Source organism: Coffea arabica, chromosome 7c (assembly GCF_036785885.1).
Source record: "Coffea arabica cultivar ET-39 chromosome 7c, Coffea Arabica ET-39 HiFi, whole genome shotgun sequence".
Taxonomy (NCBI): Eukaryota; Viridiplantae; Streptophyta; class Magnoliopsida; order Gentianales; family Rubiaceae; genus Coffea; species Coffea arabica.
The window spans coordinates 2824167-2838870 of NC_092322.1; the positions used below are offsets into that span (position 1 = coordinate 2824167).

The following is a 14704-nucleotide window of genomic DNA, read 5'->3' on the forward strand; positions in this document are numbered from 1 at the left end:
ATGTATATGAAATAAAAAGGTGATTGAAATTTGTGAAGCAAATTATTTTATCTAAAATCAAGGCAATCCAAACAAACTTACTACTATTACTGGATTACACATAGACGAGGTAGACTAATTAACAAAAACGCCTCCGTCTAAACAATGGGGGAGTGGCATATCGGTCAATGGTTTGGCTTGAACTTGGTTTGATCGAATTCGAGCTGAGTCTCGAGCTACTCGATTATTATTCGAGTTGAGTTTTGAGCCAATATTTTGAGGCTCATGACTTGTCGAGCTACTCGTCGAGCCAGGGTGTATTTAAATAATATATATATTATAATTATAAAATGACCGTTATGGGTAAAATTTATATTGAATTTACAATATACTCTTCTTTATAATAAAATTTCATAAGGGTAAAAGTGTACATTTTTCAAGTCGAGTCAAGAAGGTTGATTAGACTCGACTTGATATGACTTGCCTAAAGGTCGAGTTTTATCGAGTCAAGTTTCGAGTTTAAAGGGAATTTCTCAAGTCAAATCTCGAGTATCGATTTTTTGGACTCAATCGAGCTCGAGTCGAGCTCACGCTTAGATACATATGAGTCGGGTCGAGCTCGAGTGGCTCGATTACATCCCTAATGGCACCATCAAGAAAGAGACGGCGCCTCCGGGAAGCACCAGATTACTACCTGCTTAAATATCACGTGAGAAACAGATCAAGTCACGTGACTGATAACCTTAATTATACCTAACAAAGACGAATCCTCACGTGCCTCTATCCGCAAGTACAACTCACGGAACAGGCTACAGCCTACAGCCAATCAACTCTTGTTTCTCCGACATTGCCATGAAACTCACGCGTCCTTAACCAGACTAGGATTCTATTTTCACCATAAACGCTAAATGCCCAAAAACTTTCCATGACTGTCTGAACCTTGCGCTCTTCCCTCGTTCTTCCATTGTCCCAACTCTAGCCCAACTACAGCCTTAAAACTATCCGAGGAAGTTTCTCACATGTGTCACTGTCCCTTTTGACTTGTCTTTGTTCGTTACTCTCATGTAAGGTTTGCTGTATCTGCTCATGGTGTGATAAGAGATGAAGTGGGTGGCACTGAAAGGGGATGGCAAGATTGCGTTCAAGATTAAGTCAAGACTGAAGTGGGTTGGTTTGGTTGGGCTGGTTTTATCTACTTTCTCTATCCTTACACACTTTTTACTCGCTAGATATACAGATGGGGGCGTTTCGGAATACCAGTCTTCTATCACAATTTTTTCTTGGAGACCCATTTTTGAGAATGTAGATCTTTCTAATAATGTACTGTGCTTAGACCCTTTCAAAGATCTGAACTTTATTCTGTATTTTGCTGTTTGATTAGCTGTGTTATGTTTTTATTTTTCTTCTTTTTTTGGCTTTTTTTTTTTTTTGCTGCTTGGATTTGTTTGTCTGGAACAGCAGCTGCTTGATTGATGATTATTGTTTTTCAGTTTCGGAACTGATATTTTAGCTAACTATGAGAATCTTATGACCAATTCTAGACTAGTCGAGTTGTTTTACGAGTTAATCTTTTATGATGCATTCTGTTTTAGCGTGGATTTAGTGGGGTCTCCTCAAAGGTTATTCTTTTTTTTTTCTTTTCGACGTTAATGTTCTTCTTTATTCCAGTTGTCTACTTATACTCTTTTTTCCTAGGATTCTGTTATTCTTTTTGACAAAGATTTTCATCTTATATTTGGTTCGTATGTGATCAATTTATTTATGAATGTTCTACTTTGCCTTGTACTTAAGCTGGTTAGTATGCTCCTATTGGGGGGGTGGGGGTGGGGTAGTTTGCCATAATGTTGTGGTTTTAAGTTGAAATTAAATATAACTCCGGAAGGGATTCTGAAAAATGCCTTTAAAGTCTGTCTCTTGAGAAATCTTTCTCGCTGAACAACAGAGAATTCGATTTTTTTTTTTTTTTTGTATCCCCAGCTTCACGAATTCGACATCAAAGTTTTATGTGAAAACAAGAGAAAGTTTCTGGCTGCAATATCTATTGGGAGGAGCAGTGAGAGGCAACCTGTTTTGTGCATCCCCAGTTGTAATGCTTAGCTTGTAGGCTTGTTCCACCCTTTCTGAATCAATACGTAAATTAAACTTGACCATCATTGTTTGCAGCATATGCCAAAATGCTGTCATGCTGCAACTATTGATGCAAACAAACACTGTAGTTCAATCTTTATTAATCTATCTGTCTCTCTTAAATGAATATGCTGCATTGATGAGTATTATAAGTGACAATGAGGATTGAGAAAAAGCCATAGGCCAACTATGGAGGAGAAGGAGAGAATTTGGAAGCAAAGAATAAGTAAAGCGATAGGCCAACTATGGTGGAGAAGGGAGAGAATTTGGAGACATCTAGTCTAAAAGAATAAGTAAGCTGACATCAATTTCTTTAAAATCTACTCAAAAGAGTCAATTTGATAGGAATCAATTCCATACTTATGATGGAAAACCAGTAAAGAGGACAAATTTCTTTTTCTTTTTCTAATTTTAACTTAAAAACACAACATTTTGGTAAACAACCTTGGGGAGAGTCTCCTTTTTGTGAATTGTGAATACCCATTCTTTAGATTCTACATCTGTTGCATGAACTAATTTTGCTATAGCATTTCTTGCTTCTGCAGAATCCTTTATACCAGAGACTTTGGGGACCAGTTAGGCTTCTTGAATCTTTACATCCCTATGCAAACCCCAGAGAAAATTATGCAGGTAAACCATCACCATCTTTACAACAATCTGGCCCGCCATAAGGGCCTCAAACTGGTAAAGAGAATTTAGACAAGCATCTCTTCAGTCTGCAATTCGCACACAAGCTGTTGAAATCTAAAGTAAAATTTAAAAAATACTGGAATCATTGTTGCATTTTATGCATAAAGCTGTTGGTTATTGCTGTTGTTCTTTTTAACTCACAAAATGATCAGATACACTTGCAGCGTGATTGTCTATTCAAGCTTCAGCAACAAAGGGTTTTCCTTTTTTCTTTTTGGAAAATTTCTTCCACATAATTGGCGACGTGTACATTTCCTTTTCAAGTCAGAAATTGCCTCTACTATGGCCTATGTCGTAATGGGGTTTTGAAAACCTTTTAGTTGGTAATTGTAGTAACATAGTGATTCTGCTGTATAAAGGGCTTTGGCGTCCCAAATACAAAATAGTCCCTCATATTGTTTGTATTTGTGGATTTTGAAAGGTTGGTGCTCCCATGAAATCAACTGGCACCATTCAATCTAGATAAGTGCCTCCAATGTTGCATGACCATAGGTGTCAGAAGGTTGGAAGTGTGTAATCTTGCCTAAGTTACATCACAACTACCCAATGAGTCACTGTTAGTGTCTCTAGCTAGGGAGTGCTTTCTCTGTTCATCATTTGCAGTTTCCTTAGGCGGTTTGAGGTGTGAAATGAAATGGGTGGTAATCCTTTTGTGAAATAGTTTAAGATTCACTATAACATACTTGATATGTAACTTGAACTTTGTTTGACCCAGAAAAGTATCAAAGATAAGCTAAATATTGGTTTTTACAGGCTAGCAAAAACTGAATCTACATGAAATTCTCATTCTTATCTTGTCTTGTTATTGTGACAGCTCCTATTCATAAAACAAGTGGATTCATTTTTGTACGGATACGAGGCGGTTTTCATGAGATCAGGAACTCGGTAAGGATGCTGCATGCAAACGGAAATGTTGCCTTGGAATTGTGCTTATTTTATTAACTCAAATTTTCAAAAGAAAGGCATGCTGTTCAAAGGTCTTTATTTCTGGCAGATATGTGATGCTGTTGTAGTTTCTCGTCTCCTCAATGCAACATTAGTTATTCCTGAACTTCAGTCCACTACAAGCAGCAAAGGAATCAGGTTCACTTAATGCGTATTGTAAAGGAGCTAAATTATAGGATGGTTATTTGTGTGTCATGCATGAGTTACCATGATCAAAGCTGAATCAGAGTGTTCTTTGTATGGTCCATGCAGCACTCAGTTCAAGAGTTTTGCTTACCTCTATAATGAGGATCAGTTCATGGCTGCTCTAGCAAAGGATGTCAAAATTGTCAAAACCTTACCCAAGCATCTAAAAGGAGCAAGGAGGAAAAAAGAAATTCCTTCTTTTAAGGTTTCAAATTCTGCATCGCCACATTTCTATGAACATCATGTTCTTCCAGTCTTGAGTAGGCACTCAGTTGTTGAACTTGTTATATCTGAAGGCGGAGGCTTGCAGGCATGTGCAAATACATTTCATTTTCTAAGATTTGAGTAACAACTTTTGTAGCTTGCACCATGAACATGACTATGAAGTATGATATTTATGTCATATGTTTTCTTGGTAAATGATACATCCGAGCACCCTTATTTTTTTTTCTTTTTCTGCCATTTAAGGACATAAAAGTTGTTCTAATGTTCGCAGAAATTTGGCTCATATTCTATCTGAATTTCTCTGTGAACCTGGATTTCTGCTATTTTAGTTGGTTGACCGGGTTTATTACTTCAATTCTATCTTTGACATTGAATGACTTTAGAGAATAAAATGTTGGGGATCATGTGCCAAAAGACTAGTACAGGAATGAAGTTAACACATTAACTTGAATGATAAATTTCTTGCCCTAAAAACCATTGTAGCTCTACATAAGACAAAGCAACAGAACCATTTGAGAAATAGTGTTGAGTGTTGACCTTTTTTTTATATATGATTTTATCCAGGCAATACTTCCTCCTCATCTTGAAGAGTATCAGAGGCTGAGATGCAGGGTTGCTTATCATGCTTTGAGTTTCAGAGAGGAGGTTGAGGAACTTGCTACAAAAGTTCTGGATAGGTGTGCTACTTCACACTTTTCTTGGTGTCAGAAACACATGATACTTTCTGCTTATTTTTTGGTATTCTTGCAGATTAAGAGCTTCTGGACGGCCATTTATTGCCTATGATCCAGGGATGACAAGAGAGGCTCTGGCATATTATGGCTGTGCTGAACTCTTTCAGGTATCAAGTATAAATTCCTGTAACATCATAAGCATATGAAAGACCTTAAGAGTCCCAAAGCTTTAAGAGCATCCCATTTTTATGTGTGGATATTTGTTGTTCCTAGGATGTGCACACTGAACTCATTCAGCATAAACGGTCATGGATGATCAAACGTGGGATCATCAAGGGAAATCTCTCTGTAGATTCAGCAAAGCAGCGGCGCAATGGTTTGTGTCCTCTTATGCCAGAGGAGGTATTTCTCCATCCTCACCATCAATATGAAGTCTTCAAGTGTTTCTAAATATGCTTTATGTACTTGTCCCATCAACATGGAACTCTAATTCCCCCTTCCTTCCTTGGAGCATTAACTTTTCTCTGTAGCCTGTTTAACATAAAATTTCTTTGGAAAGATTTGTTGCTTTCTTGGAATTGGGGAGTAATGTTGATGGCACAGGTAGTGAATTTTCAAGATCAAAATTTACCTGCCTGCAACCTCATTGTCTTTTCCTCAGGATAAGGGTTTGTCTGATAGTTTTATATCCAAGTAAGACTATTCAACTTGCATTATGATTGCCTTCTTGTTTCTGGGAACTTGGGAGAGGACTAAGTGGCCGCAAGACTCAAAATGAGAATTGCTACTTTTTTCCTGCTTTAGGAAAGCAATACTTCATTAGTTCGATTAAATGAGGAGAAAGTCACCTGATCTTGTGTAGCCGCATTTAGCACATGTTAGAATTGGATAGAGTAGGCTCACACAAGACTAATTTAGCAATTGATCTGATATGATTTTAGAACAAAATCATGATGTGACACCTATTGCTCTGCAGGTTGGCATTCTTCTTCGAGCATATGGTTACTCGTGGGACACAATAATTTATGTTTCTGGTGGCGAGGTCTTTGGTGGGCAGAAGAAGCTGATTCCACTCCATGCCATGTTTGAAAATGTTGTTGACAGAACCTCCTTAAGCACGTCATGGGAGTTGAATAAAGTATATGGTCGTGAGGCTAATCTTGATGACAAAATTTCTAGGGCTCCACCAGTTAAGGAAGAAATAAAATTTGAAGCATGGAAAACTTCAGGTCCACGACCTCGGCCACTACCGCCACCACCTGCACGGCCAAAATATTACAACATTGAGGGTTGGTGGGGTTGGGTGGCCGAGAGCGATAGAGAACCAGAAAGTACAGTTATGGAGTTGAGAACTAACGCACACAAGTTACTCTGGGAGGCTGTAGACTACAGAGTCTGTGTTGAAGCAGATGTTTTTATCCCTGGATTTGATCGGGATGGTAAAGGAAAACCAAATTTTGCTAGTTTAGTAATGGGTCACAGGCTTTACCAGTTTGCTGCATCTAAGACATTCAGGTTGGACAGGTAATTTGGTTCCTAGATAACTTTCTGCTACTTGTCCAGTTTGTGTGCTTCCCCTGATAACTAGTGCATTGCTGCTGTGTGATGCGAGTACCGAGCTGTCGCTTGATTTGGGATTTCACAGTGTAAAACTCTGAAGTCCCTACCATTTCAAATTTTTGGGGTTGTTTTTGTTGTTTCAAAATTTTTGGTTAATTCCTTTTTTCTTTTTTTAATAAGAAAGAATGTAGCATTTGAAAGGCCAGCCTTGATATCAACTGTTTTCTGTTGCTCATCTCCATCCAGGAAGGCAGTGGGCAAGCTGTTGGATGAGATTCGTGAGCACTTGTATCAGGCCAACCATGCTTGGATAAAATCAGTGCGCAGGCATCTTAAGCGGAAATTGATTGATGGATTGGCAAAGGAATTCACTGGATCAAAAGAACTATCTTTTCTCTCTTTTCCAGTCCCTGAATGTTCTTGCACAAGGCAAATTTCACCTGAAAAGATATCTAATGTTTCAAGTCCTTCGTCATCTTCAAAACTTCCTGCTTTTGTTGGAGATACTCGTAGTTGCCCATCTTGGATGAATGGTTATACGCTTGCTCAGTCAAAGGACAAGGAATCTGAAGAGGAGCTTGAGGAAGATGATTCCACATCTGCTGGTTTGTTTTTTCGACAGAGTAATACTAATCAAGAGGCTGGGGATGGTGAAACAGTCAACAAAGAAGACACCCAGATGGAGGATAATGAAGATCTTGAAGGTGGAGATAGATGACCAAGTGGCAGAATTTAGTCTTGCCTTCCCTGTAGATGTGTATATATGTCCGACTGAAGTTGCTGCTTGTTAATTTAGTTATAGATGAGTCTTTATTGTCAGTTTCAGTTTTGACAGAGTTTCGTGTTCAACCGCTAAGGTTGGCTGCAAATTTTCGGTCCAATAATTATTATTTCAAGGATGGTGTAGTTTCAGGATTTCTAGATATGAATACATTGCTTTCCTTTAGGTTGAGACTTGCCGTACACAGGCTCATTCTTATAAGTGTATCTGTGAGCGGAATTTATTTTGACCAGACCTTTCCAGCCTTCCAATCGTAAGAGCACTTGAGAGCAAAAAAGCAACCCTCGGTACAAGAAACTCTTAAGCTCTTCCTCGAGGTGGGAAAGTAAATTTTTCTTTTTATGCATTTCAATCTTCTTATGCTGAGATATACGGTAAAGATTATGCCTAAGGTTTTTTTTTTTTTTTTTTTTTTTTTGGAGGTCTACTTACAATTTCTTTCACTGTATTACTCAATCTAGCCCTCTCTCCATGCTAAAGCTCAATTAACTCTTAAGATGCATATGTATGCATCTGATCCTCAGCTCCCTTAAGGGGTGCATCCGATCCTCAACTTCTTGAAGAGACCTCTTATCAAGTCTCACTCTAAAAATTTGACACCCGTAACAACTCACGTGATTTCATTAACTCAATTCTATCCCGAAATCTATTTGGCTGTTCCCTCCTCTTGAATATTACGAAATTCAGTCAGTGCATTGATCATCCAATCAATAAGAAATTAAATCAAACAAAAATCCATAAACCCTAAATCCATAATCAGAATTATTCTCAACCCTCTCAACTTCTGATGTTTTCCATCACTCTTTACACTCTTTTTTTTTTAATTTGAATATTTGTAATTGACCTGGAATTTCAAAAAATCACTCTCAAATAACAGTGATTTACTTGATTTGGAATTCTAAAAAATCACTACTCCTATTATGAAAAAGAAAAATTTGTTTGCAGATATTAAATTTCTAAAATGAGGCCCAGTATGGAGACTCCTTAAAGGGCCGAGGATCAATGCGGCATATTTGAACTAGTCGGAGTAGGAATATTTTTGTTTTCCTAAAGAAGAAAGACAGAAGCACGGCACACACTTTTTTTTTTTTTTTTGGGTCCCGCATCTAAGTGAGGGAGAGACAAGCTATCAAGCGTGGGAAGAAAAGCACGATTCAACGTGAGAAGCGCTCAACGCTTTTCCTCTTTCTTCCGCATGTTCTTGTTCAATGTTTGATCATTCTCTGGTTCGAATCCATTGAATCGACCAAATCATTGACAGGAAACAAAAATACCAGTTACATTACATCTAGCAAACAAGTTACTCAAAAACCCTATCATCTAACAAATGCATTGAATTTTCAGGTATTGAACTGGCTATGGCAAAATTAAGGAGAATCATAAATAGACCGTATTATAAAATTGTAAATATGTTGTATGTTAAGTGACAAATACAGTATGAAAAAGAAGATTTCCCAGGATTTTAGCTTTATCAAGAACGTTTATGGTTTAATCATGAAAGTCTTGTCCATGATATTTGATGCACTTGACGCTTCAAAAGCTGTCTTTAAAAAGCCACCAGATAATTAGATGACATGAGGGAATGAAGCTGTCCCAAAACTGGAAACGACTCAGGACTGTTAAAATTAGTAGCATCCGAGATTGAGAACCATTGAACTCGCAAAAGTGAATCTTACTGTATTAATCCCCTCCAGGCGTGCATGCACAATGAATATTGTTGTATCATCACAGCTAAGATCCAAAGTTTCAGGCATTTTTGGTCAAAAATTAATACAGACTAGAAATGAATTGAAAGAAAAACAACTAACCACCCCCAGAGAATTCCACGCTATTTACGAACGTTCCTTAAATTTTGTCTTTTCCAAGCTGGATTGTCATCTGATCATAACTTTAAAATCCCGTCCTCCCACAACCCATCTGCACTAATTTCTATTCTCCTGTTCGCCACTGGCCAACTCGTTTTTCTTGGCATGTTGAAGTTAATTTCTCGTAAGAGCAAAGTGTTGCATAACGTGATGCCACTGCTACTAATCTTGTGGATGGTAATCATCCCGGATCATATTTTATTCGTCAAATGCGATTCCATTAAAGGTCCTAATTTTGCTGCGCCAGCAGTATATGTTTTAGGTGATTCCTTGGTTGATAGCGGCAACAACAATGCTTTGCCAACTCTTGCTAAAGCAAATTTTTTGCCTTATGGTTCCAATTTTCCTACGGGACCTACGGGAAGATTCACTAATGGAAAAACCGTTGTGGACTTCGTAGGTACAGACACATCCATTCTATTTTATTCTGTTTTCATTTTTTTTTCGAACACGATAAATTCTATTCTACACCTACACTAAGGAGAAGGGGTGGACTCAAAGGGTCGGGTCAATGGAAAATACGAAAGCGACTAAACTACTATCAGATTAGACGTGTGCCTTTGCACTCGTTGGTAAAATTTTCAAAAAACCCTGGACAAGAATGCAGGTCAAGGGATCGAATCCCTTTAACTTGTTGTAGTTGGTTTTATTCTGTTTTCGTTTTTGGTGGGGGGTTGGGGGGGAACTTATAGTTGATTCCTTTTAATTACATGTCCTCTTTCCAGCCTATATATATATATATATATATATAGTCTTGTTCTCATTTATTTATTTGGTTGGCTCATTTGTTCTTTTCCCAGCTGAATTCCTGGGGTTGCCATTGATTCCACCATATTTGAGTTTAAGAGGTTTTGCTCAAGCAAATCAACCAGGGTTGAATTATGCTTCAGGGTCATGTGGCATTCTTCCTGAGACCGGCAAGTACATTGTAAGATGTCGAATAACTCTTTCAGCTTCTCTGTAACTCCTATAATTTACCCTCTTTTTTTTCTGGTTTGTTTTTCTCCCCCTATTTTTGGCAACTTCTAAACATTACGGCTAATTGGCATTAAAAAAATCACTTGGGATCCTCGGTGACATATTTTCTATGCCAATCCAATGCCACCTATAGTATTGTGCCAAGTGTCCTGTTATTATTTACACTTTAATTTTCAAATAATTCAACTTGGTTTGGTTTAACACAAGTGTAAATAATAATAGGATACTTGGCGCAATACTATAGGTGGCATTGGATTGGCATAGAAAACATGTCACCGAGGATCTCAAGTGAAAAAAAACAGGCGATGAGTTCATGCACTTGTGTCAGTTTCTCTTCTCCTTGGATTTTTGTTTATTGCAAATTAACTGTCTTTGGGAATTATGAGCGAAGACAAGAAATAAATTTTCAAGCCCTGACATTAAATACATTGAATTCAATTATCCAAGTCTTTGGGTGTAATCTTAGATGTGTATACCAAAAGCTTAATTGTCACACACACACACACACACATACTTGCTTATTCGCCATCAAATTAAGCCACAAACTCAATTATGCTAAAGAGCCTAGGGGGAGAGTTTCTCAAATTCATAATATGTGCCATTAACTCGATGGTTTTGTAGCGTTTAGGTATGTGCAATTCCACTTAAGACGAGCAAGCTTTATTTATGGAGTTTGGTTTTGTTTTGATGCTAAGGTGCCTAGTTTATTTACCAAATATTGCAAACATTCTCAGGGCCAGTGCTTGAGTTTTGGAGAGCAAGTTGATTTGCTTCAGCTAACAATTGAATTGGAGTTGCCCAGGCTTTATGAGACCAAAGAAAAGCTTGCAACTTACCTGTCAAGATCACTATTTGCGGTTTCTATAGGAAGCAATGACTACATCAACAATTATCTTCAACCAATATATAACACCAGGACACGATTTTCTCCTCAATCTTTTGCCAAACATCTCGTCGATACCCTCTCCCTACAGCTTCAGGTACTCCACCCTTTTCATTCCTACCGCGCTATCTTATCAAATCTTCTGAGGCTGACCATTCTTCCATCTAATTTTAAGTTAAAAAATGGAGAAAAAAAAAAAAAGCAAAATTGGTGGATTGGGATTGTGGAGGGGGGGGGGGGATGCAATTCTGATTTTTTTTTTGAAGGATTTTGTTTCAACAATGTGATTTAAATATTTTCTTCCAACGGATTGAAAAGTAACGAATTTCCAAATCTTGGTGTCCGCAAAAAAGAAAAAAGGGGGATGCATCACTTGTGGATTATACAATCATTCACACACATTTTTTTTCCCTTTGTTCCGGCAGAGGCTATATCGATTGGGAGCTAGAAAAATATTTGTGTTTGAAATTGGACCCATTGGGTGTATTCCATCGATTGCGAAGAATATCAAACATAGTGGACAATGCGTAGAAGACATTAACGGGTTGGTATTACTGTTCAACGACCAGCTGAGTTCGCTGCTGAAGAACCTGAGCTCCCAGCTCCCAGGCTCTAATTTCACTCTTGGTCGGATTCATGGCCTTGCTTATGATATTGCTAAAAACCCTTCAGCATACGGTAATTTTTTCTCCCAAAACATATTTTAAGTAGACTGCAGGAGCATGCACCGTTGATTAATAGTATGGTACATACCAGCCTCGGGTATGATCAAGAATTTGAAGATTTTCAAGTATCAACTAACGTTTCTGAATTTATTTTGCTCCAAGGTTTGCGAGATACAAGCAATCCGTGCTGCACTACGTGGGCGAACGGGACCTCGGCATGCATTCTTGGCCTACCACCGTGCCCGGACCCAAACAAACACTACTTCTGGGATGGTTTTCACGTCACTGAAGCAGTGTATAAGGTTGTTGCGGAAAGCTGTATCTGGAACTCTTCTATATGCAGTCCCAATAGTATTAAAGAGCTGGTAACAGTCTGAAGATCCTCATCATGTTGTTCAGGTGATTAAAATCTTTACAATGCATTTCCCAGATTATTGTAATTGGATTTTCCTTTATCTCTTCAAATTGTGCTCATCCTAATTGGCTCATAAATTTACTCTTCTTTTGTAGATCGCATGCACTCGGGGAGTTTGGGGCCTAATTCGTGTGCAGGCTTCAGATCTAGACTGTTTCAGTGATATTCAAAGAAAATGATAGTAGTATCTTTATACAAATTCTTGTATGGAACTCGCACTTGGTGCATACAATTTAACAAGGAACGTATATACACATACTGTTGATACTTCAAAGCCCATGTGTATACCTTTTTCTCTGGAGAAATGAATCAGAGAACGGAACTTTGTAATAAAAGTAAAAAAAAGCCAGAAGGAAGGAGACTTGTGTAGTCCACTATTTTTATATACAACAGAGCCTTGCAGCGATTTACTAACATGATGTAGCCACCTTGGTGGTGTCGACAACAACAAAACCAAAACTTAATCCACCAAAGGATGACAAAACATATTGAAACTCTAAAAGAAGCAACAAAATTCTACTAGTACTTTCCTAGCCATCTCGTGAAACCAAGGAACAAAATAAGAGGGGTGTGACCTCTTGTTAGGGGGGACTTCACTTGTCAGGGCAAAATTGTGAGGCCTAATCCTAACGACATGTATATATCCAGTGTCGTCGGTCTTAATCTTTTGATCAGTTGTTAATCAGTGGGCTCGTGATTGTTGATCGGTGGTCTGTGGCGAGGGTGATCTTTTACACCGTAGTCCTTGCGCATGAGGTTTACCACCTCATCGGCTGCCTCAAGAAATGCTTTTGAAGCATCTTCATGAGAGCTGGAGGCTCCGGACTTTTGTCTCGGCTGTTTGGACATTTTGCTGTTAACCTGTGAAACTTAAGATAAAAAACGTCATTATCGCGTGGGAAATTGCTATGCTAGCGTAAAATGTTTCTGCAATATTTGGAGCAATGTTTGAGAAAGAGGGGAGAGACAGAAGGGACCTGAGCTTTCATCAAGTGATAATTTTGAGCAGCTTCCTCAGAATCCATTGAAGCATGGTTTCCTGAATCAATTAAGCAATCAATACCAGTTAATTCCAAATTTGCCATCAACTATACTAAACTTATGTTAATGAAATTAACTATTAGACACTAGGCTTAATTACTTATGTATTACCATCCTAATTAAATCATCACATATAATCAGCATTAGTAGGTGCATGATTCCTTTTGTTATTTAGAGTAGAAAACGTGTTTTCCATCGGATTCTAATTAAAGAGGCTGTAGCAGAATGAGACGCACCTGATATTTTTCTCTTATCGTACCCAAGGTTGTTCTCTCTTTCTGTATTCGATAATTTATCAACCTGCATTTCGCTTCCCCTCAGCCCTTTTCTTCCAGCAATGTTAACCACCTCAGCAGCAGAGGTCTCCTCACTAAGATCCTGTTTTGCATAATAAGCCTTAATTAGGTCTCATAACACGAGGAAATTAGACTGATATGCCAATTACAGATAATGAGATTATTGCTAAAAGCCAAAGTATAAGAAGCAGATGTCCACATTTTTAGAAGGTGCATGGCCTTGCGGTGCAATCCCTGCTGCCGCCCACTTTCCCTTCCTTCTACTTCCTGCAGAGAAACATAGAAAAGAGTTGGCTTAGGTAATTAAACTCTGATAAGCTTCTACTACTGATGAATATTTACTGCTGATGAGAAAGTGTGCGTTTACACACACACACACACATGTATATATATGTATGTGTACCTTCATGAGCACATGCAGTAGAGTACTTGAGAGCAAGTGAAACGATGATAAACCCTATTATCAATCCGGCAAATCTTACGGACGCCATTAATGCCTTGATCACTTCACTTCCTTTCACTCATCAACGTCTTTTTTGTTTGTCAACTAGGAAATGGGAAGCAGCAGAAAGAAAGAGCAGAGTGTGGGTTTTTATAGAGTTGCAACTTCAACTTAAGACAGGAGTCAAAGGTAGGGTTGTCTACAACTGGCATTATTATAATGCGGTTTCTGCCTAATTTCAGAACTTTGGAAAACTCAAGCGACAGAATATACTGCTACTACAAGTTAAAGATTTTTTTTTTAATTGAATATTAGTATAAAAAAAATTAGTATACTTTTTCTGAATATTAAGCAGTCCACCAGAGGTGTAATGTTATAGAAATTTAAGCCCCAGAATTGGTATTGGAGAGTATGTCAGTGTCATAAATGAAAGAGAACAAGTGAGATTTCTTCTTAAGATCAGAACTGAACAAGTATGCTAAGAATAGGACATAAATCTCTGGCTTCACAAAGAAAATTGAGAGATTTGACATTTGAAGTACAGAAAGTTTAAGATCTTTCCAATGGCATCTTTGAAGGTTAATAATTACTTCATCCGGACTGATCAACTCATTCAACTATTTTATGTACTACTATTAATTAAGAAAAATGGAAACTTCACTCGGTCATTTGAATAAAATGTGTGGGGAATTTCTAGACACAGTTATGTTATGCTGTTTGAAAATCAGATTCAGTAATTTGTCAGGTGTGAGCTGTTACTGTTAAATACTATACTTGTGGCCAGAATTTTGGATAATGGAGTCAATTAGCAAACCTCTGAGTCAGAGATTCGTTTCTGAGCATTGGGGAAAATAAGACTTTCGTCCTTGGATACCATCACCAAAAAAAAAAAAAAATATTCTTGATTAAGGCGAAGTTATGTTAATCGCACTTTTACCCAATCATATGCTTA

At 38.0% G+C, this 14704-nt stretch overlaps 2 protein-coding genes and 1 long non-coding RNA gene across 4 annotated transcripts; 2 read left to right on the plus strand and 1 right to left on the minus strand.

The window, feature by feature from the left end:
* Positions 1–828: 828 nt before the first annotated feature.
* On the plus strand, positions 829–7399 carry LOC113699103 (O-fucosyltransferase 27). Of its 2 annotated transcripts, none has more exons than XM_027219203.2 (10): positions 829–1299; positions 2634–2736; positions 3611–3681; positions 3791–3879; positions 3994–4237; positions 4717–4829; positions 4903–4993; positions 5100–5228; positions 5803–6350; positions 6633–7399. In XM_027219203.2, exons 1-10 carry the CDS (start codon positions 1081–1083, stop codon positions 7102–7104), a joined length of 2079 nt encoding a protein of 692 aa, XP_027075004.1. In that variant the 5' UTR covers positions 829–1080; the 3' UTR covers positions 7105–7399. The 2 variants fall into 2 exon arrangements, with proteins under 2 accessions (XP_027075004.1, XP_027075005.1); XM_027219204.2 differs by having other exon boundaries at positions 831–1299; positions 2652–2736.
* Positions 7400–9182: 1783 nt separating this feature from the next.
* On the plus strand, positions 9183–11935 carry LOC113698892 (GDSL esterase/lipase 7-like). The gene is made up of 5 exons (XM_027218850.2): positions 9183–9432; positions 9833–9960; positions 10745–10990; positions 11319–11571; positions 11721–11935. The coding sequence occupies exons 1-5, from the start codon at positions 9183–9185 to the stop codon at positions 11933–11935; spliced, it is 1092 nt and encodes a 363-aa protein (XP_027074651.2).
* A 1326-nt stretch (positions 11936–13261) lies between these two features.
* Positions 13262–13849, minus strand: LOC140010305 (uncharacterized). Its single transcript, XR_011817592.1, has 3 exons — positions 13714–13849; positions 13510–13577; positions 13262–13392 (listed from the first exon to the last, which is right to left on the minus strand). It is a non-coding gene; the product is annotated as an uncharacterized lncRNA (long non-coding RNA).
* Positions 13850–14704: the final 855 nt, after the last annotated feature.

Excerpts from the sequence above, each read along its gene's own strand:
- LOC113699103 (XM_027219203.2), top strand. The coding sequence starts at position 1,081 with ATGAAGTGGGTGGCACTGAAAGGGGATGGCAAGATTGCGTTCAAGATT. Across the intron at positions 2,737-3,610 it reads CCCCAGAGAAAATTATGCAG|CTCCTATTCATAAAACAAGT; the intron begins GTAAACCATCAC and ends TTATTGTGACAG. Across the intron at positions 4,994-5,099 it reads GCTGTGCTGAACTCTTTCAG|GATGTGCACACTGAACTCAT; the intron begins GTATCAAGTATA and ends TGTTGTTCCTAG.
- LOC113698892 (XM_027218850.2), top strand. The coding sequence starts at position 9,183 with ATGCCACTGCTACTAATCTTGTGGATGGTAATCATCCCGGATCATATT. Across the intron at positions 9,961-10,744 it reads CTGAGACCGGCAAGTACATT|GGCCAGTGCTTGAGTTTTGG; the intron begins GTAAGATGTCGA and ends AAACATTCTCAG. Across the intron at positions 11,572-11,720 it reads TAAAAACCCTTCAGCATACG|GTTTGCGAGATACAAGCAAT; the intron begins GTAATTTTTTCT and ends TTTTGCTCCAAG.